Raw genomic sequence first — 24,558 nt, 5'->3', positions numbered from 1 at the left:
AAATAAGCCACTCGGAGAAAGATACATATCACATGATCTCACTCATTTGTGGAATATAATGAACATAAACTGATGAACAAAAACAGATCCAGAGACCGAGAAGCATCGAACAGACCGCCAAACCTCAGAGGGAAGGCAGGGGTGGGGGTGGCGGGGGCGGGGCGGAGATCAACCAAAGGACTTGTATGCATGCATATGGGCATGGCCCATGGACACAGACAGTAGGGGTGTGATGGCATGTGCTGGGGGGTGGGAACGGCCGGGGAGAGATCAATGGGGGGAAAGGAGACACATGTAACACTTTAAACAATAAAGAATTTTTTTAAAAAAAGGAACTGGGGAAGAAGAATCCACATTGCACCCCTCCCTCCCCTCAGCACTGAAGCCACACAGGATACTTCTTTATGGACCCTAGTGGGCAGAATATGGTCACAAAGCTGCACCTAGTCTCAAAATGAGACATAAAAAATGTAATCTTTCGTCTGGGTGGCCCTGTATCAAGATGAAAATAAGGGGTCTTGCTACTGAGAAAGAAGGGGGAACAAACCCTGGAGTACAACTAGCTCTGCTTTCCATAGCGTGAGACCTGAGTCGAGGCTTCCGAATGCTGCCTGGCTCCCACAGGCCCCTCCGGATAGCAGCCTGGCCGTGGGGAGTGGGGCTCGGCCTCTCCCTCTGGGCCCTGCCTCCAGCTTCGGGGCTTGAAGTCTCCCCTGGAGCTGTGGTGGCAGCAGGAATATGATCTCCCCCGGGTCTCCATCAGGGAGAGGATCAGTTTGATGATCAGGGCCAGCCACGCCATCCCAAAGAGGATCCACAGGGACACTGTGTTCTTGTACCACAGTGGGTACTGCCGGGAGGGGTCCATCCCTAGGGGAGAGGCAAGGTCAGAGGCTGGAGTCCTGGGAAAGTCAGGGCCACGTTCCCCAAACAGAAATGGGCAGACACGGCTTGACACGGACGAGCAGAATATGGGAAGTCCAAACCGGTCCGAGACCGCTGGCCTGGTGGTCGCCTCTGAGAGCATGCAGGACGCCCCCCTGGGTTGGCACCGTGGGTGTGGGAGCGAGAGTTCCTCTTTGTCTAAGGTGCTCTGTGCTCTATTCCAGCGGCTCTCAGAGCAGCAGCACCACCCGAGAGCTTGTGAGGAATGCAAATGATTGGGCGCCACTCCGGACCCACCGAATCAGGAACGTCTGGGGTGGGCCCGGCATCTGTATTTTCACAAAGCCCTCCAAGAGATCCTGATGCCTGATGGGCTGTTTGCGTGTCTCTGTGTGTGGTTTTCTCATATCTGAAGGGAGGCAGTTTGCCAGGACCTTTAGGAAGAACAGATGGAACCGCTGGAGTTTGTTTCCTGCCTCCGTTCTTACTGGCTGTGTGACCTTCATCTGTCTGACGGCCCCTCACCTGGGACATGGGGAAACATTCTCTCTCCCTGGGCTTTAGGATGAAGTGCTGTTATCCCAAGGCCACTATTTACTTCCCCAGCCTCGATTTGCACACTTCTCCCCTTGGAGTATTGTGCTCCAGTCACTCTGGTCTTCTTCCCAAGTCTTCATCTATCGTCTCTCCTGCCCCAGGACCTTTGCACTTACTTCCCCCTAGGCTCAGAGTGTTCTTCATTTCAAATTCTTCTTGGCCCTAGCTGGTTTGGCTCAGTGGATAGATTGCCGGCCTGCAGACTAAAGTGTCCTGGATTAGATTCCTATCAAGGGCACATGCCTGGGTTGTGGGCTTGATCCCCAGTAGGGGGCATACAGGAGGCGGCCAATCAATGATTCTCTCTCATCATTGATTTTTAAAAAAATATATTTTTATTGATTTCAGAGAGAAAGGGAGAGGGAGAGGGAGATAGAAACATCAATGATGAGAGAGAACCATTGATTGGCCACCTCCTGCACGCCCCCTACTGGGGATCGAGCCCAAAACCCAGGCATGTGCCCTTGACTGGAATCGAACCTGGAACCCTTCAGTCTGCAGGGCAATGTTCTACCCGCCGAGCCAGACCAGCTAGGGCTGATGTTTTTACCTCTTTCCCTCTCTTGTCCTCTCTGAAATCAATAAAAGTATGTTAAAAGAAATTCTTCCCCTCCTCCTTCAGAGAGCAGTTCAGATGTCACTCCCGAAAGACTAGACTGGGCCCCTCTGCTAAGATCTCTCCGTGCTTGTGCTTTTGTCGGGGAAGTTACTTATTACCTCTGGGCCTCAGCTCCTCATCTATAAAGCAGAGGCAATGAGGGTGTCCACCTTCTAAGACCCTTGTGACTACCACCAGATGGGTTCAGGCATCTGAATGCTCAGACGGTGCCTGCAACAGGGTGGCGCATCATTCCCTGTAGCTGGGTGATGGTTTCACTCGCACTGGGTCCCCACCCTGGTGTCCCCAACACAGTCAGGACTGGATACGTAACAGCTGAGGGAGGGGGTGAGTGGGGGCTGCTGTGAGGCTTAGGTAAGTCTTGCCGAGGGTTTGCTCTATAAGGCAGTTCTTCCCGCTGTCTGTTTCCTGGGGTCCGCCGTGCCTCCCTCAATGGACGGGGATCATGCAAAAGATGACCGGTCCTCCTCCTTCCTGGATATCCTTCTGTCTTAGCTCCTGTACCAGCCCTCTGACCCCACCCCGTCCTGTCCTGTTGGCCCAAGACAACCTCTCCGTCCCGTCCCCTCACAGCCAAGCCCCTGGCCCAGGCCCCGCCCGGGGAAGAGCCTGCAGCCCGGGACCGGGACCGAGCTCGCTGCCTGGCAGGAGCCGGGATTGGATTAGGCTGATTGGGTTATGGGCCACGATTCCGCCGGCGGTCCCAAACGAGATCAGCAGTGAGCCAGCTCCGTGCCCCTGCCACCCGCCAGCTCAGCGTGCTCCTGGCAACCGAGGGGAGGAGGTGTTCCTCTCCAGTTTATTTCATTTTTTTTTTTTTTAGCTGAAATCATAAGTGGCAGGACACCTGGCAGCTGGCAAGGCGCTCAACTGAGCTGCAAATGCAATTGTGGGGGCTGCGGGTCCAGAGAGGAGCAGGCAGCTGGGACCGGGGGCCCATCCCACCACAGCCTTCAGAGGAGCAGCTGGGACAGCGCCCCCATGGCTGTGACGCAGGGACCACGGACACCCACAGCCCAGGCGGTGGGCCTCAGCATTCCCACCCGGGACGAGGGTTTGGCCTTGTCCCTGGAGGATAAGGAAGGCTGCGAGGCAGGGGAAAGGGACAGTGGGGTTTGTTCCTTCCCAGCTGTGGAAGATTCTGGAACACATGCATGTGAGGAGCCCTCCTTGGGTGTCTACCCTAGACCTGCCCGAGGCTTGCCTGCTCTATGACCTTAGTCAAGGTCTTTCCCATCTCAGCCTCAGTTTCCCCTTGCAGGCGGGCAGCAAGGGCTCAGTGTGGTCACTCGCCACAGGCACTGAAACGGCTACAGGAGCAAATCTCAGGGGAGGAGGCGAAGGGACGGCTCTGCCCGCCGCCCCTCTAAGCCAGGGTGGCAGCGGCTCTGGGAGGTCTGTGCCCACACCCTGCCCGGCACTCCCCACAGGGGGGCTCACAGGGTAGCAGAAACCCCAGCCCTTCTCAGCCCTGTAGAGGCCGCTGTGCAGATGCCCCTGCCCCTCCCTCGATGGGGGTGAGGCCTTGTCTTCCATTGCCAGGGCGCCCAAGTCTAGAGGGGGCTGCCCCTCCTCCCCACCTGCCTCAGGGGTCTCTGGACTTCCTCAGGGGTTCCCCGCAACCTCACATAGGCTTTCCCTGTTAGCTCCTCCCACAAGGCACCCTAGTTGGGCTCCTCTTCCCACCTTTCTGCCCTCCCCTTGCACTGGGCTCTCTCAGAGGACCAGCCTTCTGGGCTTAGGACAGTGATGGCGAACTATGACACTCGTGTCAGCACTGACACGCGTAGCCATTTCTGATGACATGCGGCTGTTCCTGAGGATGAAACATTTGCTGTTCCTGAGGATGAAACATTTGCGAAATAATGTTTTTTCCTCAAAGTGACACACTACCCGAGTTATGCTCAGTTTTTTGGCGAAGTTTGACACACCAAGCTCAAAAGGTTGCCCATCACTGGCTTAGGACAATCTGGGGACAAATCCTGTTCCATCCTCTGAGCCCTGAGGGGCGGGGCTGCTGCAGGGCCGTCAGGCCACACAGCCCTGGGCTGAGGCTGCTCCTGCCGCTGTCAGAAGAGTGTGTCAGGGAGGCCCAGGGGCAGCGTGAGGGAGAGGCTCAGCGTGGAGAGGGAGGGGAGGGCAGGGCCAGGCCCCGAGAGGCTCCCACAGGCCTGCTCATGGATTCCGTACTCCAGCCTGACTATGGGGAAAAGCGGAGGTTTTCAGAGGAGCTGGGCAGGTGACAGGATAGCACTTGTCGTTTTTATTTTTTCCCTTTTATTTTTAGAAAGCGTGGAAGGGAGGGAGGGGGAGAGAAAGAGCGATACGTCAATGTGAGATAGACACACTGATTGGTTGCCTCCCGCACGAGCCTCGAACAGGGCCGGGGATTGAACCTACAACCCAGATACGTGCCCTTGAACGGGAATCAAACCCATGACCCTTCGGTCTGAGGGCCGATGCTCTAACCACTGAGCACACCACCCAGGGCGCCACTTGTCATTTTTAGAAATCATAAGGGCCAAGCCGGGGGGGGGGGGGGGCAAGACAGAGACGTTCGAGTCCACCTGCCATAGTCACTGTGCTCTGTGCGGGCAACACCTTAGGAGCACCGAGGCCCAGAGGGGCTGTGTGAGGTGGTCTGGACAGAGTCTGAGTTCTGGAGTTAAACAGATCAGAACTGGTATCTCACTAGCTGTGCAACCTCAGGCAAGTGGCTTGGTCTCTCTGAGCTTCAGCTTCCTCCTTAGTAAAGTGGGTGCTATGTCCTGGCCGGTGTTGCTCAGTTGATTGGAGCGTTGCCCCATACACCAAAAGGTGGAGGGTTCGATTCCGGTCGGGGCGCATACCCAGGTTGTGGCACCTGCAGGAGTCCACTGATTGATGTCTCCTCTCTCTCTCTCTCTCTCTCTCTCTCTCTCTCTCTCTCTCTCTGTCAAATCAATAAAAAAATCAATAGATAAAATGGTGGCACTCATGGCTCTGGACTGCCTGATGAACTGTTACTCGGTAAAACCTCATTTCAGTGTTCCAGGCTGGGTTCTGTCTCCAAAGGAGTGACGAGGGCAGGGCCTCCTCCCCAGTTTAGGTCCAGGGATCCGAGCGGGTACACAGAGCCCCCGAGCCCAGTGTGCTGGTGGTGCCAGTGGCCACTGCTCAGCGGGTGAACCTTCAGCTGCGAGAGCCACTCAGCCCGCCTGCCCCACAGGCTGTCCTCTACTGCCACCTGCTGGGCGTCTGCCTCAGCTTTATTAGGCAAGGCTTTCCGGGACCCACGTGGGGCTAAATCACAGATTGAACCCCACCTTGGGCCCTTGGGACCACGCAGCCCACCCTTGCTGGCGCTCAGAGTGCGGCTGCCAATTGTTTTCCTGTGGGGGCCAGGGCTTTCCGAGTCTCCCGACTCTTCAGCCTGACCCTCCCGGGCCCACCCCAGGGGACTATGGGAAGCCTGGCGTCTCAGAGGGTGGGTGCGGTGGGGAGGAGAGACCTGGGACAAGGACAGATGGGGAGCGGTTCAGGGACTCCCCTATCTGGTGAGCTCCAAGAATGAGAGTGGGTCCCGAGGACACACGAAGCCCTCCCAGTGCTTATCAGATGGCCAGGAGGGCGCCCCACAGCCTGAGGCTAGTTCAGACTCCAGTTGTCACCTGCTGGCTGGGTGACCTTGGCCTCCTCACACAGCGAAGGTGGGTTTAACCTGCCAAGGTCTTGGGGCGTCAGGCCCCCACCGGGCCTGGTATGCGGCAGGTACCCAGGGGAGGCGGCCAAGGGGGCAGGCGAGGGGAGGGCCAGGCCGCGGAGTCTCAGCCCCCTCTCCCGCTGGCCGCTGGGGCTCTCACCGATCACGTAGTCGCCGAAGCCCACGGTGCTGAGGGTGATGAAGGCGAAGTAGAAGCCTTCCACGTAGCTCCAGCCCTCCATGTGGGAGAAGAGCAGGGGCGGCAGCAGCAGGAAGAGCAGGAGGCCCGAGAGGAGGGCGCCCGAGCCCGTCAGCCAGCGGGCCTTGGCCGGGTCCTGGGGATGCACACAGCGCTCAGCCCCCACGTGGCTCAGCCCCCCCCATGCTGTCCAGCCGGGAGCAGACAGCCTGGGGCCCCTGAGCTGCAGGCAGTGAGAGGGGGCTGCCCTCGGGGCCGCCCCACCTGGCTGTGTTCCCCAGGTTTCCAGCCAGGGCCTTGGTCCTGGGACCTTCCTGTCTACCAGGTCCCACCATGTCTCCCCCACTGAGCTCCTTTATTACTAAAAATCCCCTTCTGGACCGTGACCCCCCCCTCCATCCACCACATCCCCACGGTAACCCTGACTCCCAGTTCTCCCAACGTCGGCCCCTCCAGAGCCCCCATTCCCACCAGAGACGCTCACCGGGGCAGTGACTGCCCTGGCTATCAGTGGCCACGGTTGCCAGCACACCCCTCATTCCACAAGGGACCCTCCCCTCCCCTCCCCTCCCCCGCTGCCCTGGGCCCTCACCTGCCAGGCGCCCCCCAGCCTGCGGGCACAGCGGTGCACACCCTGCTGCATGAGGTGCCCCAGGTGGTTGAGCACCACGAGGTTGAGCGGGATCCCCACCAGAGCAAAGAAGATGCAGAAGAGGCGGGCGGCCATCGTGTGGGGGCTCAGGTTGCCATAGCCTGAGGGGAGACGGGCACATCAGGGGACCCTTCCGTCGCTGGGGTCCCTGTTCCTAACCCACTTCAGACATGGCAGCTGGTGTGTATCCGCCCTGTGCAGGGGGCCGAGGCACCCGTTCCCTCCTTCCCAACGGGGTTATGCCCACGTGGTACAGATTGGGAAGCTGAAGCTCCCGGAGGCTCGGCAGAGCGCATGAGCTCAAACCCATGAGTGTCAGAGCCCCGTCTTCCGTCCCTTCACCTCCTCCCTCTCTGTGGGCAGGGGAATGGGGCACAGGCACATGGGAGGCCTTGGAGCCGCCAGCCCCTGCGCCTCTGGGATCTACTGCACCGTTGAAGCTGCTGTCCCCAGGTGGCTCCTGGCACTCAAGCTGGCGGCCCCTGCCCGACGCAGGCCTCCTCCCACAGGCCATCTTGCTCGGGATCCCCCTGGCCTGGCCAAGCCTCTCAGAGCCCCACTGCAGTCTTCCGCTCATCCCCCTCAAGCCCTTCCTTCCTTCTCTCCTGTCACAGGCCTCAGACCTGCTTTGCAGCCTGAGGCTCTCACCATCTCTCCTGCTCCTCTCTGTCTTTCAAAGCCAGCCTCCCCGCCTCATCCCCCCATACATCTCTTGCACACTTGATTCGGTCTTGATATCTGATTTCCAGAGGGCACTAACTAACGCACCTGGGTTCCTTCTCAAACCCCTCGGGAGTGAAGGGCAGAGGATGCACATCAGGGGACCTGCGGGAGGGGGAGGTTGGGGCCTCTGTCATGAAGGTCAGGGAAGGGGAGGCTAGGGGAGACTGAGGTGTTCCTAAAAGGGTTCTGTCAGCCCGCACATTCTTTTCTCCTCCGTTCCCCTCCACCTCTGTCTCCCCCATTCTTGGTCACCACTGTCTTGTCTTTCTAAAACACAAACCTGATGCTATCACCCCCAGGTTACCATTCTATATTACTCCTCATGTCTGCTGGGGAAAGTCCAAACTCTCACCTAGCCCACCTCTGGCTGTACTCCTGCCCGCTGAACTCCCAAACCCCTCCTCCCCCTGTGCCTTTGAACATGATACCCCCTACCAAGAGTGCTTCCTGCCCTCCATGCCCACCTGTAAATGGTCTGGCAGAGAAGTGGCTTCCTCCTCCTCCCCCTCCCCGCCCCCCTTCCCCCGCCTGCACACACACACTCTGCAGGCTTTGAGGATAACCCACTCACCGCCTGAGAATGATTTATTCCCGTGTCTGCTGCTCCTGAGGGTCGTGAGCCCCTTCGGGGCAGGGGCTGGGTCATAATCATCTTTATATTCTCAATAATTGGCACAGGATTGACACTCAATAGGAGCCCACCATATGTGAGTTGAAAGAGTATAAGAATGAATGAATGAATGAGTGAGTGAATTGGAAATATGGGAATGAATGTGTAAATAGATGAACAGATGCCTTGCACCCTGCCCCACATCACTGCTTAAAGTGTCCCCACCCCCCGCACACTCATTTGCACTGAAACTGGTGGTTTACACTCTTCTGCCTCACTTAGGGGTCTCAGAGGCACGGTCCCGAGAGAGGCGGGCGGAACACTAGTCTAGAGCATGGGTTTTGGAGTCAGAGGCACTTCCTGGGTTTGACCTTTTCATCCCGACCTGTGGGATGGCAGCACTGAGATTCCGGATCTGGGAGGAGCTCCATGGATGCCTTTGCCTTCCCGAGGCTGATACGAAAGGGGGCTTTCTCCTCCCCATCCTCCTCAGTCAGCCCTCAGGGAGCAGAATTGATGGATATCAGTGAAGCCCTCACCTGCCCGTTGAATGCTTGGTGGCCATGGCCCCATCTACACCACCTGTCACTTCGGCATTCCTCCCACCTGTCCCCTCTTGCACACTGATAGTCCAGCCCTAAGACACTTTGCTAGGGCATTGCACGGTATTCTGTGGTTGGGCTCCCCTATCCCTTCTCCAAAGTCAGTCCTCAGTTCCAACCCTCTGCTGCTCACCAAACACACCGGCCACGCTCTACCCCAGGGCCTTTGCACGTGCTGGTGGAAGGTTCTGTCCCCGGTTACCTGCATGACTTGCTCTCGTATTTTGTTTATGTTTCTGCTTCAACGGCCACCCCATGTACAGTATTCCCCGCCCCCCATCACTATCGAACCCCCTTACCTGGCTTTATTTTTCTCTAAGCACCTCTTATAACCCGAATATTGTCTATGCATTTGTTAGTTTGTTTGTGTTCCCTCGCAGTAGAATGTCAGCACCCCCAAGGGAAAGGACTTGCCAGTTCTGCTCGCCATTGTATCGCCGGCACCTAGAACTATCAGGCCCGCACTAGGAACGCGGTCTTTTTGTTACATGAATGGATGGATAGATGAGTGGACCAATGAGCGAGCTGGGGACGGACTTCACAGACGATGAACGATTTCAGGGCTCAGGCCTGCCCTGCTGGCCCAGAAGGGTCGTGTGCCTGTCACACCCCGTTTCATCCTAGGGCTTGGAAAGGACAGCCCTTACGCTGGTCCCAAGGCACTGGAAAGAGCAATGCAGTCCTTCCGCTGGGTTTCAAATTCCAACTCTGCTGCTTACCAGCCACGTGACCTTGGGATAGTGTGCTTCTCCGTGCCCCAGTCTCCTCATCCGTAACGCGAAAATGAAAGCGCTGTCCTTGGAGGTTGGACCGTATGCACAAAATCTCAAATGTTAAAGTAGACCATAAGGGTAGGGTGGGGCGCGGCCCCCGTTCCTCTGCCCTCTGCCCATCAGAGCAGGCGCAGACAGTGGAACTGAGCGGAGAGAAATGGACAGGGACATAGGCCAGGCTAAGCACCGCAGGGCTGGGAAGAGACAGGCTGCAAATTCCGGAGTCCAGGGGCCAAGGTCACAGGCCTGGGGCAGAGGGTGGGGAGGTGTGGGGTTCAGAGACTTAAGACCCCTACACATGTGACTGTGCCTCCATATCCCCTGCCCTGGAACTCCATTCGTGCTGGTGGAATGGGCACTTTGGAATGAGTGTGTCAGTGCCTGCTGAGTGTCCACTGAGTGCTGGGCCTGTGCTAGATCCTGGGGGCACAGAGATGAATATTCATCGTCCCCCCAGGCACAGGGTCCATGGAGCCTGAGGGCCCCAGGCATGCTTGCCTCAAGGTGGAGGGCTGTCCAAGCTCCAGTAGCCCTGAGACCTGCTTCCAAGAAGTATTGGCTGATTTAAAACTAGATGGAGAGTCCTCTGGGTGCTGCAGCCTGGCTCTTGTTGGCCTGGCTTCTGTCTGGCTTTCCTGAGAGGATCCTGGCTGGTGGAGGTAGCCCGAGCCACTGGCGGTATCAGCCTGCCACCTGGTGGTGACTCCTGTGACATGCAGGGGCTGGGCCTGGCACCAGGGCAGGAGGATGGGGCTCTTTACTTACTTCCTGGGTCTAGAGCTGGGGATCTAAGCGGCTCTTCACCTTCAGCTCACAACAGTCCCCAGGTGCCCTCCTGGGACAGGTTCCACCTCTGCTCTTCTGAGGGCAGGGCTAGGGAAACTGGGTGGAGGCAGGGATCCGTCCCAGTGTCCCCGGTGAGGGAGGCAGGGGGCTTGGAGTGGAGAGTGATGGGTTGAAGGGGTACCTTCGTGAGCTGAGGAGTGGCCTCCAGGAGTGGCCACCTCTCACAAAAGGCAAGAACAGGTCGCAAGGCTGTTTTGGATTCCTGTTCCCCCTTCCTCACCTCCCACCCCCACCCTCGCCCCACCCCCAACTACCCCTGGGCTCAGTGTTGGGTGGTTTTGGCCCAGAGCGTCTTTACTCCTGTCCAGGGGAGACCCCCCTGCTTCCCGAGGGGTTCTGTGAGGCAGAAGCCCCCTAGAGCGATGCTTCTCAACCTTGAGCTTGACGCCAACTCCTGGGGACTCTGGGAATGCAGAGCTGGTACAGCAGATCTGCTGAGAGCCAGGGACTCTGCTCCCAGGTAGTGCCCACAGTGCCGGACCACCCACCCTGGGAGTCCCGAGGCCCTGATACCCCTCCCAAAGGCCCTGTCCCCTGTCCCTCATGGGGAGGCCACCGCGCCGGCCATGCTCACCTGGCCGCACCCCGCGCTTACCAATGGTGGTGATGGTGGACACGGAAAAGAAGAAGGAGCCCATGATCTCCCAGCGCCCCATGCTGGTGGTGTTGCCCAGGACGATGTCCCCAGTTTGGTACGCGTGGATGATGCCCTGGGGGAGAGGCTGCAGTGACCACCAGGCTCTGAGGTGACTGGGCTCCTGCACCCAGCCCCACACACATGCACACGTGTACACACACACACACACACACACACACACACACGTGCGCATGGACAATCCTCACAACCACTCTGAGCCCAGTCTGGCCCGGGCCAGGAGGCTCTCTCCCTCCAACCAGGGCTCCCCTGGGACAGCTCCCTCCCTTCCCTTGCCCCCGGGGCCCAGGCCAGCCCAGGCCATCTCACTGGTTGGGAGAACACCCCTCATTTTCTTTTCTGCTCACCCACATTCTTGCAACAAGCACTGGCCAGACATGACCTGTGGTGTTTTGGGGGATGAAAGAGACAGGACCTCTGTCCTCAGTGGGATGGAGACAATGCGGTGCAGTCAATGCAGCTTTAAGGCAGTGCAGCGGCATGATCCTGGGAAAGACACTCAGCTCTGTGCCTCAGCTTCCCTGTCTGCAAAATGGGAGCACTAACAGCACCCACTTCATAGAATTGTGGTGAGGGTTAAATGAGGCTCTGGGTGTAAAGATGCAGAGCAGTACCCGGACCTGGTACATGTTAGTGACGGCTGTCATCCTTATTGCTACGAATATAGTGCCAGAGGAGCACAGAAAGAAAGGGTGCCCATTGTGATGGGGGGAAGGGCGGAGGCTTCATGGAGGGGTGATGTTGTCGCTGGGCCTTCCTTGAGGGTCAGATGGGATTGCTCCCAGTGGAAGGACCTTCCGGTAGCTGGCAGGCAGGACTGCACCTGGGATCTCAAATAGGGAGGCAAAAAGGTTGTTGGGAGCCAGGCCATACTTGGCTCTGCCCGACAGAGAGAGCGTGACAGGCCTCTCCCAAGGCTGCTGAGCAAAGGCGAGGAAGGATCAGGGTGTGCCTGGCTGGCGTGGCTCAGTGGCTGAGCGTCGACCTATGAACCAGGAGGTCATGGTTTGATTCCTGGTCAGGGCACATGCCTAGGTTGTGGGCTCCATCCCCAGTGTGGGATGGGCAGGAGGCAGCCGATCAATGATTCTCTCTCATCATTGATGTTTCTCTCTCTCTCTCTCTCTCTCTCTCTCTCTTCCCTTTTTTAAAAAGAAAGATCAGGTTGTGCGCTCTATGGCAGTGGGCAGTATAGAAGATGCTGTCAGACCGGAAGCAGAAAGCCTGCTGCAGGGCTGAGTGATCCAGCGGCCTGGCCTGCATCCTGGCACAGAGTGGTCCAGGGGGGACAGAGCGGAGCTAGTCAGAAGCCCCAGCCTCTGGCCCTATTTGGTGTGGGCATGCGGGAAGCATCTAAGGCCCCCGTGAGCTGTGTGGATGTGAGGCCAGCGGGGGAGGAGGCCTGGGAGGAGGGCCGCCTGCTCTTGACCTTGGAGGAACTTCAGGCCTGCTAGGAAGCTGCATGTACAGGTCTGCACACAGCGGGGATCTGGGTTGGGGACATCCTATCCTTGTTCCTGGGGATGAAGCCAGAGGAGGGTTGGGTGGAGGTGTGAAGGGGGGTGCACAGAGAGGGAAGCCCTGCGGGAACCTCAGGAACACCCACACCCACAGACCACACTGGGCACAGCCCGGTGGTGCAGAGCCCAACCTCCTGGCTCCGTGGCGTGCGTGTGTGCTAGCCTCCCGGAGCCTCTGCTTCCTCAGCTCTGAAATGGGGTGATAATAACGGTACCTGCCTGTGAGGTAGGTGAGGACGAGACAAGGTACCACAGAGGGACAGTGCTGGGCGCGCAGGGAGTGCTGCACAGGGGCATTAGCGTCATTGCCATCTCATCACTGTCCCTGGCCCTGGGCCAGGGACGCTCACCTCCCCTGCCAGGGGAGTGCGGCCGCCTCCGGGACCAGGCAGAGGGCTGTGCTCATAGGGGTTTAGAGGTGGGGGTGGAGGTGCTACATTAGGTCCTTAGCAGAGAAGGTCCTTCCCCCGCCCAGCTCCAGGCCCCGCTGAGGCCCAGGCCAAGGGCTCAGGACCCCCCCTTGCCCCCCAGGATGCAGGCTGCCCTCCCAGAGGGGATTGAGGGCTAGGTGTGCAGCTGTCTGTGCATGGCATCAAGCTAGGGCTTGGGATGTTAATGCATCCATCAAATCCCAGCAACTCCCGGTCCAGGCCGCCTGCCCTGAGGTGGAGAAGACCAGGGTCCATCCTCCATGTCCCGCCCCAAGAACCCTCCCCTGCTCCCCCTTGGCAAGCCCCGCTGGGCCCCCATCCTCTGAGCAGTTTCCGGCTTCAGGAACCCCTGCGTCCCCGCCCACCGACCCCCTTAGGCTCTTCCAGGTCTCTGGGCTGGGGAGGCTGCCCAGCCCCTGTCCAAAAACTCAGCCAGCTAAAGAGCGCCCTGAACCCGCCCCTCCTTCTCTAGGACCCTGCCGCTGGCGAGCGCGCCCTGAGCCCCTTCCCCCGCAGGCCCTGTCGGGTCTCAGCGCCGCCCGGTCCCAGCTCCCCCTTCCCGCCACCTCCCAAGCCGGCTGAGAGCACCCTGGCCCCGTTCTGATTCGACCTGGTCGGCCCTGGCAGCTCCTGACCCAGGTAGGGGCGCCCCCTGTCGTCCTCATCCCCAAGTTGGATGTTTGCGCCGCGAAGCCCTCTCTCCACAGGGCGGGTCACGCCCTCTGGCCCCTACAGTGCGCACTGCGCGGCGCGTTCCTCTCGCTGGAGCGGGGGACTTTCCTGTCTGTCTGTCCGTCCAACACTCTCCCCCCACCCCGCCACGTGCGGCCGCGTGGTCCCCGCCTCTATCGCCTCCACCCTTCTGGAGAAATGCTCCCTGCGTGTTCCTGGCCGGGGCCAGGGGATGGCCTGTCGCCCTCTGCCCGCCACCCGCGCTCCCCTGCCCGGGTCTCCCCGCCGCACCCCGGCCGGCCCCGCTCTTCCCTGACCCGGATCAGCGAGTCCAGCGCCGGGCTGTCCAGGCACGTGAAGTTCCGCAGCAGCGCCCACTTGTCGCGCTTGAACCTCGCCTTGGAGGCCTGCGCCGCGGGGCTCTCCAGCATCCAGAACACGCCGGTGCCCAGGGCCAGGTAGGCGAGGTAGGCGAGGAGCAGGAGCACGGTGCCCGGCAGGGCGCAGCGCCGGGCCCTGCCCTGGGACGCTGCCCGGGCTCGCGGGCCGCACATGGGAGGACAGACAGGGCGGCCGGCCTGGGGAGCCATGGACCGGGACCCAGGTGGAGAGGAAGGGCCGCCCTCTGCTGGTCCCTTCTCGGGCCAACCGCTGCCGTGCCCGGTTTTCTCAGCAGAGGAGGCGTGCTGGACAGCGTGCCCCACCCTGCCCCGGGATCCAGTCCCAGGGACAAAAAGAGGCCTGAGCTGTGGCATCTGGCCCCGCCTCGAACGTGTAGGGAGTGCCCACCCCCCAGCCCAGCTCAGGGAGAGGGGGAGGGCTGCTGGGTGGTGCGGGCCCTCAGAAGGAAGGGCCCAGAGCCCTCAGCTGTCCTGCAGCAAACAGCGGGAGGGACTGCGGGAGACCAGACGCAGGGGAAAGAGAAGGTAGAAGCCAAGTTTATTTTCTTAGGGCTTCTGCCTAAGCCCCTGGCTCCGGGGACCATCTCCACGGACTGCTGCTGTCAGTCCTCCCTGGCTCTCTCACACCCTCATCCTTCCCTCTGTGCATCCAAAGATGAGGGCCGGCTGGTCAGCACTGTCCATGAGCCTGGGAGGCAGAGGGGCCTGGTCAGTGTGTGGGTTGTCCACTCCCTGCTTCTGAGGAGGCCCCGTACTCCCTCCTCTAGCCAGAATGGAGGGAGGGTCCTGGTGGTAAGGGGTCCCCAGGGGTCCTCAGCTTCTACAGGAAGTCCTGGGATGTAATCTGGGTCGCGCTGCTGTAGATGCTGCCCTGGGTGGCCCACCTGGGGCCTCCTCTGCTCCACAGCCTCGCCTCAGGTCCGTCCCGAGGGCCGGCCACTGAGGGCCTGCCTGGCGGCGGGGTCCTGGGGCTGAGGTTTGCAGTCCTCGGTGAGCGGGGCCTGGGCAGGACTGGTCTCAGTCTCTCCTCTCCTCTGGCCGGAGGTGTGGCCGTCCGTCCGGCAGGAGAAAGGCCAGGCAGCAGAGCTGGTTCCCAGGGGAGGCCGTGCCTCCACGGAGCTCATTTCGTGGAAGTCTCCTGGGATCTGCTGACTCTGCGCGTTCCCAGGGAAATATGTTTGGAAATGCTCTTAAGAAGACAGGAGCCCAGAGTGGGGGATGGGGTCAAGGGGTGCCCTGGGGGAGGGTCAGGGGAGACCATTCCCAGGAAAATGGGCGGGACACCCCGACCTCCTAAGCCTTGCTCACGGACAGCTCTGGACTTCCAGGCCAGGGGCCCTGGCGCTTGCCGGCCCCTCAGCGCAGCTCCCTGAGGGCAGATCCTGTCTGCGCTGAGATGCCCCAAGGCCCCTGCCCTCTCCCTCCCCCTCCCCCTCCCTGCCAGCTGTTCCCGCGGGCTCTCGTTTGCCCTCGTCATAGCATTTTAGGTCCTGGGTTGGGGTTGCCCCTCTACTTAGCTAGTCCTTCCACTCGACTAAGTGCAACTTCCCAGAGCCTGACACAGTGCCTGCACATCACGGGGCCAGACCAGTGAACACTGTGCAGGTCTCCAATGAGGCAAAAGCACAGCCACCCTTTGCTTGCTGTCCTGCAGGCGTCTCTGGGGAGGGGCTGGGAGGAGGGCAGTGGGGATCTGGCCACAGTGATCCATGTCTGGTCCCCTTTGAGGGGAAAAGGGCAGGGGCTCTGGGACAATGGCCAACCTCTCGCTTCACACCCATCCGTCATTGATCCTGTCTCCCCATCTCCATTCTGGTACTTTCGGGGACACTCCCCCCTCCTTTCTCTCTCCAGTGAGCTCCTGAGATCAGCCCTGGCTGGGAGAGGAGGAGGTGGGGTGGGAAATCCAGAGAACACATGCACAGGGTGGGGGAAGCTGAGAGGGGCTCTTCGGGCCACTGGGGGGGGGGGTCATGCAGAGGTGGGGATCTTCTGAGGTCTGGGGAGCCCGTTGGCCTCAGGAACTTCCCCTTCCTTGAGGCGGAGGCCCCTGCTGAGCAGCCAGAGCTGTGAGCACCTGTGCAGAAGCAGGGGGCCCAATGGGAGGACCAGCGCCAGCCACGCCAGGCCCAGGAGGATCCAGACGGCCGCCAGGCTCCGGTACATCGAGATGTAATGCTTGCTGGGGTCCGTGCCTGGCCGGGAAGGGAATGTGATAAATGCCAGGGATCTGAGGGCACAGCCACTCCCCACTCCCCCCCGCCACCCAGGGTCCATTGGGGCCCTGCCAGTCTCCCCATAACAAGGATCAGCAATGGAGGTCTCTGGGGAAAGGATATGGATTCCAGACCAGCAGCTTCTGAGGATGTGAGAATGCGCAGCAGCCTCAGAAATCATTCATCTCCACAAAACTGGGGGCCATCTGGTCCTCAGTGGCCACCCCCGCTGACATCTCCCCAACCCCCAATCCGGTGTCCCTGACCCTGAGATATGTGAAGGCCTTCTTCTCACCGACAACATAGTCCCCGAAGCCGATGGTGCTGAGAGTGATGAAGGCAAAGTAGAAACCCTCGCTGAAGCTCCAGCCCTCCACGTGGCTGAAGACCATGGGCGGGAAGACGAGAATGACCAGCGTCCCCAGGGTCAGGAACAGAGCCAGGCCCAGGACCTGCAGGACCTGGAGGGAGGGAGGCAGTCCATCTCCTAGTCCACGTGGGAGACCCCAGGACTGTATGGGGGGAGAGTCTGGGGAAAATTTGGGAGTGGGAGTGGTCCCTTTTTTGCCCTGCAGACCTTTGGGGTGGGGCCTGGATCTCCGTGTCAGGGGAGGATCTGGTCAGAGGGGCTGCATCGGTGGGTCAATTGGAATTCGGAGATTCCTTTGGGCTAGTACAGGTCCTCCAGGACTCAGATCTGGGACAGAGCTTCCTCCACACCCTGGTCCTGCTAGTGTGCCTGGCTTTGCAAAGGACTGGCCAATGGGGTGGGCACTGGGGCATGCTGGGTGGCCTGGAGTTTGTTGGAGTTCTGTGATGACCATGGAGGTGTGCCATGTTGGCCAGCTGTCAGCAGGTGGCATCCAGCTGTCATCTCCTTCAGGATGTGTGGCAGCTACAGGAAAGCTGCCCGGTGCCTAATAGAGGCAGGGGTGTAAAGTCCTGGTCATGCCCGGCCAGCGAGGCTCAGGGGTTGAACATCCACCTATGAACCAGGAGGTCGTGGTTTAATTCCCGGTCAGGGCACATGCCTGGGTGGCGGGCTCGATCCCCAGTGTGGGGCGTGCAGGAGGCAGCCAGTCAATCATTCCCTCTCATCATTGATGTTTCTCTCTCTCTCTCCGTCTCTCTTCCTCTCTGAAATCAATAAACATATATTTAAAAAAAAGTCCCGATCATTTCAGCCTGCTGTGGGACACCTCCGATGGCCTGTACATGCTGCAGAGCTCTGTGAGGGATTGGCCAAGTCTGCCCAGCCACGTGGCATTCAACCTCTCCCCCTGCCCAATCCTTTCCTTCCACCAGTACCTGCCTAATACCTGCTGGCCACACTCAGTCAGTCAGTGTTGGCTTCTATGGGATTAACCTGAACCGGATCTGTCACAGCAGGGCTGTAGGGAGGGTGGGGCCTACCTGGGAGCGTCTGGGCTGGTCCTCCCACCTCTCCAGTGTGGTCAGGTGGCCACGCAGCCCTGTGCCCAGGTGGTTGAGGAAGATCACGTTGAGGGGGATGCCCACCAGGGCGTAGAAGACACAGAAGACCTGGCCTGCCTCGGTGCTGGGTGCCAGGTTCCCATATCCTGCAGGGGAGGAGGAGTGAAGTGTGGGGAAGAGAGCTCAGAACTGCCTCCCCCACAGACTCCAGCAGAGGTGGGTGGTCTTCCGTGGCCGCTGGGGGACGAGGAGAAGTCCCCTGGTCGCATGGACACTCGCCTCATTCTCTGCTAGGACGATCCCTATTAACTAGTGTAAGACTCCTGCTTGTCTGTCAAGGCCCATCTTAATGACCCTTCCTCTAGGAAGCCCTCCTGACGACCACCCTTCACCTTCCTAGTAGGTCTGATTTCCCACAGTGCTTTGTGTCATTCCTATCGACTTACCTACTCTGCCTGGCACTGTTATTTTTGGTGTTTATCTTATCCCTTCCATTGGATTGGAAGCTCCTTGAGGGCTGAGTCTGGGTCTGATCCAAGTTTGTATGAATCTCCCTCCCCCTCACTCCTTCCTCTGTCTCCCATGGCACCAGAGCTCAAAGAAGGCGTTGGACCTAATTGGTCTTAATTGAATAGATGGGGTGAGTGAGGGTCTGGGGTTTCCTTGCAGCATCGGAGCGGGGTTTCTGTCTGAGGGGTGTAGCAGACACGCCCAGTGTCCTGGCCCCTCGGAGCCCCTGGCACAGCCTGTAGCCTGTAGACAGGTCCTGTGCACACAGATGGCTTCCCTCCAAGTCCCTGCATCTTGTCCCTGAGAGATTTTTCGGCGGCAAGAGTTCCCTTGGTCCGTGGGCAGGTCCAAGTGCTGGAGAGTTAACACATCCAGGATTCGCTCTCAACCAGCCAGGGCAGGAGTGAGGAGACACATTGCCCTGCTTTCTCGCCCCTCGCAGGGGCTGCTCGGAGGATGGGCTCCACCTAGCCTCTCAGAGGGTCTGCAGTGAGCCCAGCTGCCCTGCCCGGTAACCTGCTCACTGATGCAAACTTTATTGCCTTTTCTCCTTGTTTCACTTTCCCACGTCTCCGCTGGTGCTTCCTGAAATCACATCCCAGATGAACCACATCCTTGCCTCAGCATCTGCTTTTGGGGGACCCAAACCTGGACAGGGGGAGCCCTTCTTCACCCGGCCCTTACCTATGGTAGTGACGACCGTGCCTGCAAAGAAGAAACTGCTGCCGAAGTCCCAGTTGCTGGGGTTGGTGGAGTTGCCTTTGGGGTTCACGCCCTTCACCCAGGCTTCCATGATGACCTGTGGGATGGCAGGGAGAGGGAGCTGATGGCGCCAGCTGGTGCCCAGAACTCAGCAGGTGCTTTAGTGTCACCTCACGTAATGAGGTTGTCAGATAGTCTTGTTTCCTTTGCACGGAAAAGGAAACGCAGGCTCAGAGTGGCCACACTGCCCAGCGCTGTGAGTGTGGGCTGGTGGAGGGGCATGGGCCCAGGAGGCAGAAGGTGCTTAAGGAACGGACCAGGTGGGAGATGCTGCGTGTGGCTGAGGGGGTGAGATGCCAATGGGTTGTTAGGCCAGTGTGAAGATTTCAGGTTGGATGTTCCTGGAAGCGTTTACTTGGGAACACAGGGTATGAGGTCCATTGGGAAGGTCGGGGGGCGGGGGGGATGGTTGGAGAGGGGGAGCCTGCCCTTCCAGCGGGGCTGATGGTCCTTTGTGCATCCAGGTGAGCTGGTAGTCTTGCTCTTTGCTGCCCCCTAGTGAGTGCCAGCCCAGGCCTACAGGAGAAATTCCATCAGAGGAGGGCAAAGGTCTCCTGTGTGTGTGTGTGTGTGTGTGTGTGTGTGTGTGTTTACAGAACCTGAACCCCTCCCTGCAGGTCAGGCCTGAGCCCCTCTGTCTGGGATCTAGCTTTCTCGGATAGGGCGGGGCTCCCTCCCCCCTCTCCCTTCCCCTGTAGCTGTGGATTGTGCTGGGGCAGCAGCACAGCATTGCCACTTGGTAGAGCCCCAAAGACAGGCGGGAGGAGGTGGGGGAGGGGCGGCTCTGGCCTCCAGTTCCTGTGGGAACGTTTCCCTGCTGGCTGGGTGAGCGAGCTCCGGCCAGGGTGAGGTGGTCCCATGAGCCAGGCCGTTAGGCGCCCTGACACAGGCTGTCTGCTTCTTCTCACTTTGGCAGAACTGGCCTCGTTGCATGTGGACTTTGGCCTCCCTGTCTTTCCCACACACCCAGACAGGCCAAGATGGAATATTCTGGAACGCACCCTCTCCCTGGAGACCCTCCCTCTTGGGAACAGCACTTGCCCCGGACTCAGCTGCCCCCCACACTGACGTTCTCCATCCCGTTGAGGAGGGCCTTGAAGTCAGCGAGGGTGCTGAGTGGGGCCCTTCTGTCCTCTCAGAACCCGTGGTGGAGACGTCAGACAGAGTCCTGTGACCCGGCCAGGGCCTCCTTCCCTGGACACTGCCTGCGGTACTGTTGCAGCTTTCCCTTGTGATCAGAACGGTCATGTGCGCTCCGGAACCTCATCCCAGATCTCTGCTTTTCAGCTAGACACCCCCTGGCAAGTGAGGTCCCCCCTGAGGAGGCTGAGGACGGGAAGGATGTCCTGGCTCCCTCAGAGCTGCAGCCAAACCTGTGGCTTCCCCCACCTTTTGCAGAGCTACCAACCCTTCCCACACCCTCTGGCTCCTGGGTTTCGCCTCGAACCCAGGGCTGAGGGAGCAGGAGGCTCTAGGGCCTCTCTCGTAGCCCCCTTCTCCTCCCTCACACCTCCCGGACTCTTGAGAGGCTCCCAAACCCTTTCCAGTCCTGATGTGGGTGCTGTGGCCCAGCCCTCGCTGGTAGGCAGCAGGGATGTGAAGAACGGGCCTGGGCAGGTGTCTCACAGCCCACCCACCTCAGAGCCAGCTGCTCTCCATCCTGCATGGGCATCGGCATGGCCGCCTGACTCTGTGGGTCTGGGGTGGTGTGATCCTTGGTGTTTCTAACAAGCTCCCAGGTGCTGTCCCAGGTGGTGCTGATGCAGCTGGTTGGGGCCACACTTGAGAATTGCTGCACCCCTGTGTCCTGCCCCGGCGCTTATGCTAATTTGTGTGGTGAAGAGCAGCCGGCCTGAGTGCCAGCTCTGTCTCTACCACTAACTGTGCAACCTTGGCCAACATACGCCACCTCTCTGGGCCGCACTTCCCGCCTACAGACTGGAGATGGTGATGGTGCAAGTGATGATGAGGAAACACCTGTAAAACACCGGGCCCCGCACGGTGACCCTGCTCCCCCTGTTTAAGGCACATTGTAAATGCTCAGTGAATGCCACCGATCATGGTGCTGACCAGCCTGTGTCGTTGTGGTCATGTACGCTGCCTCTTAGTCTCCAATGCATTTTGCCTTGTTTCTTGGAGAGAGCATGTTGGGACCCCAGAGTTTGTGCAGGGGAGCAGAAGGGAGTCAGGCAGGGGGTGACCCCCTCCACCATCAGAGATTGCCTCCCATGGGCACGGGGCGGGTGGGGCTCAGTCGCCCTGGCCACTGCTCACCAAGCCCAGCGCCAGGGTCCAGGCCGGGGCGGGCCAGCGTGGCGGCTGCTCCTGACCTTTCTCTGTGCCCCCCACCTGCCGCAGCCCGAGTGCGGTCAGCACAGTGGCCACGGGGTTGGGGTGGGGAAGCGCAGAGTGCGGGAGGAGGACATTTGCACAGCACCGGTAGCACCACGTCCGCTTTTAAGCAGCAAGGGGCAGCTTAGGCAGTGCTTCTAGCCTGCTGCTGCATGTCCGCAGCGCAGATGTGGTTTTCCTCCTCACCTTCTGGATGAGGAAATGTGGGGCCAGAGAGGTTAAGGGACTTGCCCCATGTCACAGCGATCCAGTTTTAGACCTGGACCTAGGTCTCCCCTGGCTCTGTTCCCACACCCTCTGCTTCCAAACAGGGCATCGGTCGCCAGGTTGTGGCCCTGGACCTACCACCTGAACCCCCATCTGCCCCCCCTCCCCGGCAGCGTCTCCCCTTCACCTGCACGAACTGCTCCAGGGCCCGCTGGTCCAGGCAGGTGTAGTTCTCCAGGAAGCGCAGCTTCTCAAACTGGAACTGGTCCCGGGACTGAGCCTCCGCCTGCTTCTCCAGCAGCTGGAAGATGGTGGCGCCGAGCAGCAGGTAGCAGACATAGACCAGCAGCAGGGGCAGCAGCCGGCCGCCCCAGCAGCTGCAGAGCCCAGCGTGGGGCATGGCGTGGCCAGGACTCTGCCAGGGCCGCGGGGCTGGCTTGGGGAGGAGCTGCGGGAAGGGCTGGGGGACCTGCACTCGGCCTCCTGCCGGCCTCGCCCTCCCAGGCACAGGTGTCTGGAGGCTGGGAGTCTGTTTGAACAGCGCGGCTCAGCTTGGATGCACTAAGTGCCATGAGTGCAAACAGGCCTGCCTCCCCCCGCCCGGCCTCTTTTTCCATGGAGAGCAGCAAGTGGCACGGACCCCTCAGATAGACCTACCGGGTCCTGCTGAGGTCATCTGCCTCGCCCTCTGCCTGCCAGCTGGACGGGTGTTTCTGGGCCAGATCTGAGGCTCTCCTCACTCTGCCCAGGCCCACGTGGCCCCCTCGGCAGCCCCCAGCTTCTCACCCACGACGGATTCAAGTCCCCAAGCTTAGGAGTGGGGAAGAAATCAGATTGGGTGTGAATAAACCTTGTACTCAGTCGCCTTGGCTACCAAATGGGGCAGAATTGACCTGCCTATTGGGGGAACCGGGGATGAGTGAACTGGTGACAAATCAGGGCAAAGCAAATAGACAGCGACAGTCCCATCAGGGGCAGCACGGGCCGGTGCTCCTGACACACGGGAGCCTTTGCCGACAGTTGTCCTTGCTTGAAGTCCTTTAGCTGGCTGCCTTCAGAGGACACCGCGTCGGTGAGACACGCGTGTGAATAAGACGAGGCTGGAGTGTGTCCTGGCTGTGGGTGGGCAGAAGCGGGGTGTCTTCTTGCTTATGTATGCGTGTATTTGTAATAGTTTTAGCGACATATGATTTACATACCATGCCATTCACAAACGTAAAGTACGCAATCGAACGCTTTTTAACAACCAACTTGAGAACAGTTTCACCACCTCGAAGAGAAACCCTGGACCTTATAGCCATTAGTTCCCCTCCCTAAAGCTGCGCCCTCAGCCTCTGGCAACTGTTACTCTATTTTCTCTATGGACTCGCCCACTCCGGACATTTCATACAAACGCAGCCATACAGTATGTGGCCTTCTGTGTCTGCCTTCTTCTGTTAGCTTAACGTTGTAACGTTCATCCACACGGCAGCCTGTCAGTACTTTATTCCTCTTTATGGCTGCATGATGTTGCATTGTCTGGCTAGACCAACATTTTATTTATCCATTTTTCAGTTGAGAGCTATTTGGGTTGTGTCTACGTGTGGCCATTATGAGTCATGCTGCTATGAATATTCACGTACACGTTTTTGTGTGTGCACATGTTTTCAATTCCTTTGGATATATTCCTAGGAATGGGATTGCTGGGCCATATGGTCACTCCATGTGACATTTTTTGAGGACCCGCCAGACCGTTTTCCAGCGCGGCTGCACCATTTTGCCTTCCCACGGCAGTGCGCGAGGGTCTGGCGTCTCCGCTCGTGGTTTCTGTAATGAGCTGCGTCAGCAGACGCCCTGCGTTGCCTGCCCAGCAGCTTTTCCTTCCTTCCCGGCCCACAGAACCCCACGTTAGGACATGCCAGGCAGTGGAGCGTGGCAGGTCTCGCCATCACAATTATCATGCTCCCTGCTGGCAGACCGGGGTCCCCTGGAGCAGCCCCGAGGGGGTTTGTGTATGAGCAGGGCGGTAAGTCAAGGCTACCTCCACCTGGTGCCTGGGGAGCCCTGGCGGGTCATGCACCTCCCAGTCAGTCCCAAGTGGGGCAGGGAGCTGGGCTCTCCTAATCCCACTCTGGCCAGCCCTTCGGGCACCTCTGGCTCCCACCTGCAGGCGACATGGCCCCAGTAGCCCGTGGACAGTCCACTGAGGAGCCCCAGGTGCAGGCAAGGCCACTGGAAGCAAAAACACATTAAAGTGGGGAGAGAGGCTCAGAAACAGGGAGGGGCTCAGAGAATTGACAGTGTCCCTTGCACCCACTTTCCAGGCTCCCTCGCAGCTGGGTGGCCATGTGGCCCAGCTCTGACCAATTAGGTCTGGGCAGCGTCGGCCAAGGAGGTGGGGGCAGAGGGCTCGGCCTCCCCTGGCCCCTCCTGTCTCTCCTGAATGCTCGGGTGACTGCACCCGATGCGCGAACCCGTGTCCTTGAGGGAGAGGCCGGGAGCGATGCGCAGACGCTGATCCCTGCACACACCTGTCTCCAGCTCTTTTCATGTCAGAAACAGAACGCCTTGTGTTTAGGCCACTGTTAGGTTTTCCGGAACATCCCAGTGGCTCCGTGAGGCTTGGTTTTCTAAGTTGTTCAAGGCTCATTTTCGTGGGAAGGAATGGGAACACGCTCCAGGTAGCTCAAGTAACTGGAATAATTTGTGGTGGGAAGCCAGGAGCAGCCCGGGTTCCGGAACAACCCGGCCTGCACCCTCACTTCTCTCCTCCACCGCTAACGTGCCTGCCCACTCTCCTCAGCGGGGCCCCTTCCCTCATCCCAGCAGGCGGGCCTCTGGGGGTGTCAGCTCCCAGGCGCCCCTTCTCTTGGCATCTCTTGGCTCAAATCCTCTAGGGGGCAGTGTGTCCGGGAGCACCTTGCCTGTGGGCCACCTCAGGCTGAGCGTGGCTGTCCCCCGTCAGTCCCCACCTCAGCTGCTTGGCCCTAGCCAGTTGGCACATAGTGTCATGTGAAGGGCTATGGGGAGGCAGACACTGGCGCAGGCATGTCCAGGACAAGCACCTACGGATCTGTAACGGGAGGGGGGAGGAGGCGGGGGAGGAAGAAGGGGGGCGGGGGTGAGGGGGTGAGAGGGGGAGGTGTGACTTACAGAAAATCAAAACAAGGAGGAGACGTTTGCTATTTTCACGCACACGGACGATGGAGAGAATGGTAGTGGCACAGGGCT

General features: G+C 59.5%; 2 protein-coding genes across 6 annotated transcripts; both read right to left on the bottom strand.

Moving 5' to 3' along the window:
* Positions 1-24: 24 nt before the first annotated feature.
* KCNK17 (potassium two pore domain channel subfamily K member 17) lies at positions 25-14,184 on the bottom strand. 5 transcript variants are annotated; one of them, XM_079781584.1, is made up of 5 exons: positions 13,784-14,184; positions 10,763-10,898; positions 6,575-6,735; positions 5,944-6,118; positions 25-870 (listed from the first exon to the last, which is right to left on the bottom strand). In XM_079781584.1, exons 1-5 carry the CDS (start codon positions 14,054-14,056, stop codon positions 560-562), a joined length of 1,056 nt encoding a protein of 351 aa, XP_079637710.1. In that variant the 5' UTR covers positions 14,057-14,184; the 3' UTR covers positions 25-559. The 5 variants fall into 5 exon arrangements, with proteins under 5 accessions (XP_079637710.1, XP_079637711.1, XP_079637714.1 ...); XM_079781585.1 differs by having other exon boundaries at positions 10,784-10,898; XM_079781587.1 differs by lacking the exon at positions 25-870 and adding an exon at positions 4,529-4,964.
* Positions 14,185-15,838: 1,654 nt separating this feature from the next.
* On the bottom strand, positions 15,839-21,748 carry KCNK16 (potassium two pore domain channel subfamily K member 16; the record flags this gene model as incomplete). Its single annotated transcript, XM_079781377.1, has 5 exons — positions 15,839-16,062; positions 16,379-16,544; positions 17,497-17,663; positions 18,712-18,826; positions 21,536-21,748. The coding sequence occupies 5 exons, from the start codon at positions 21,746-21,748 to the stop codon at positions 15,839-15,841; spliced, it is 885 nt and encodes a 294-aa protein (XP_079637503.1).
* Positions 21,749-24,558: the final 2,810 nt, after the last annotated feature.

This window comes from Cnephaeus nilssonii (genome assembly GCF_951640355.1).
Source record: "Cnephaeus nilssonii genome assembly, chromosome: 9".
NCBI lineage: Eukaryota > Metazoa > Chordata > Mammalia > Chiroptera > Vespertilionidae > Cnephaeus > Cnephaeus nilssonii.
The sequence above is the reverse complement of the archived record's forward strand: the minus strand, read 5'-3'. Positions and strand labels throughout refer to the sequence as shown.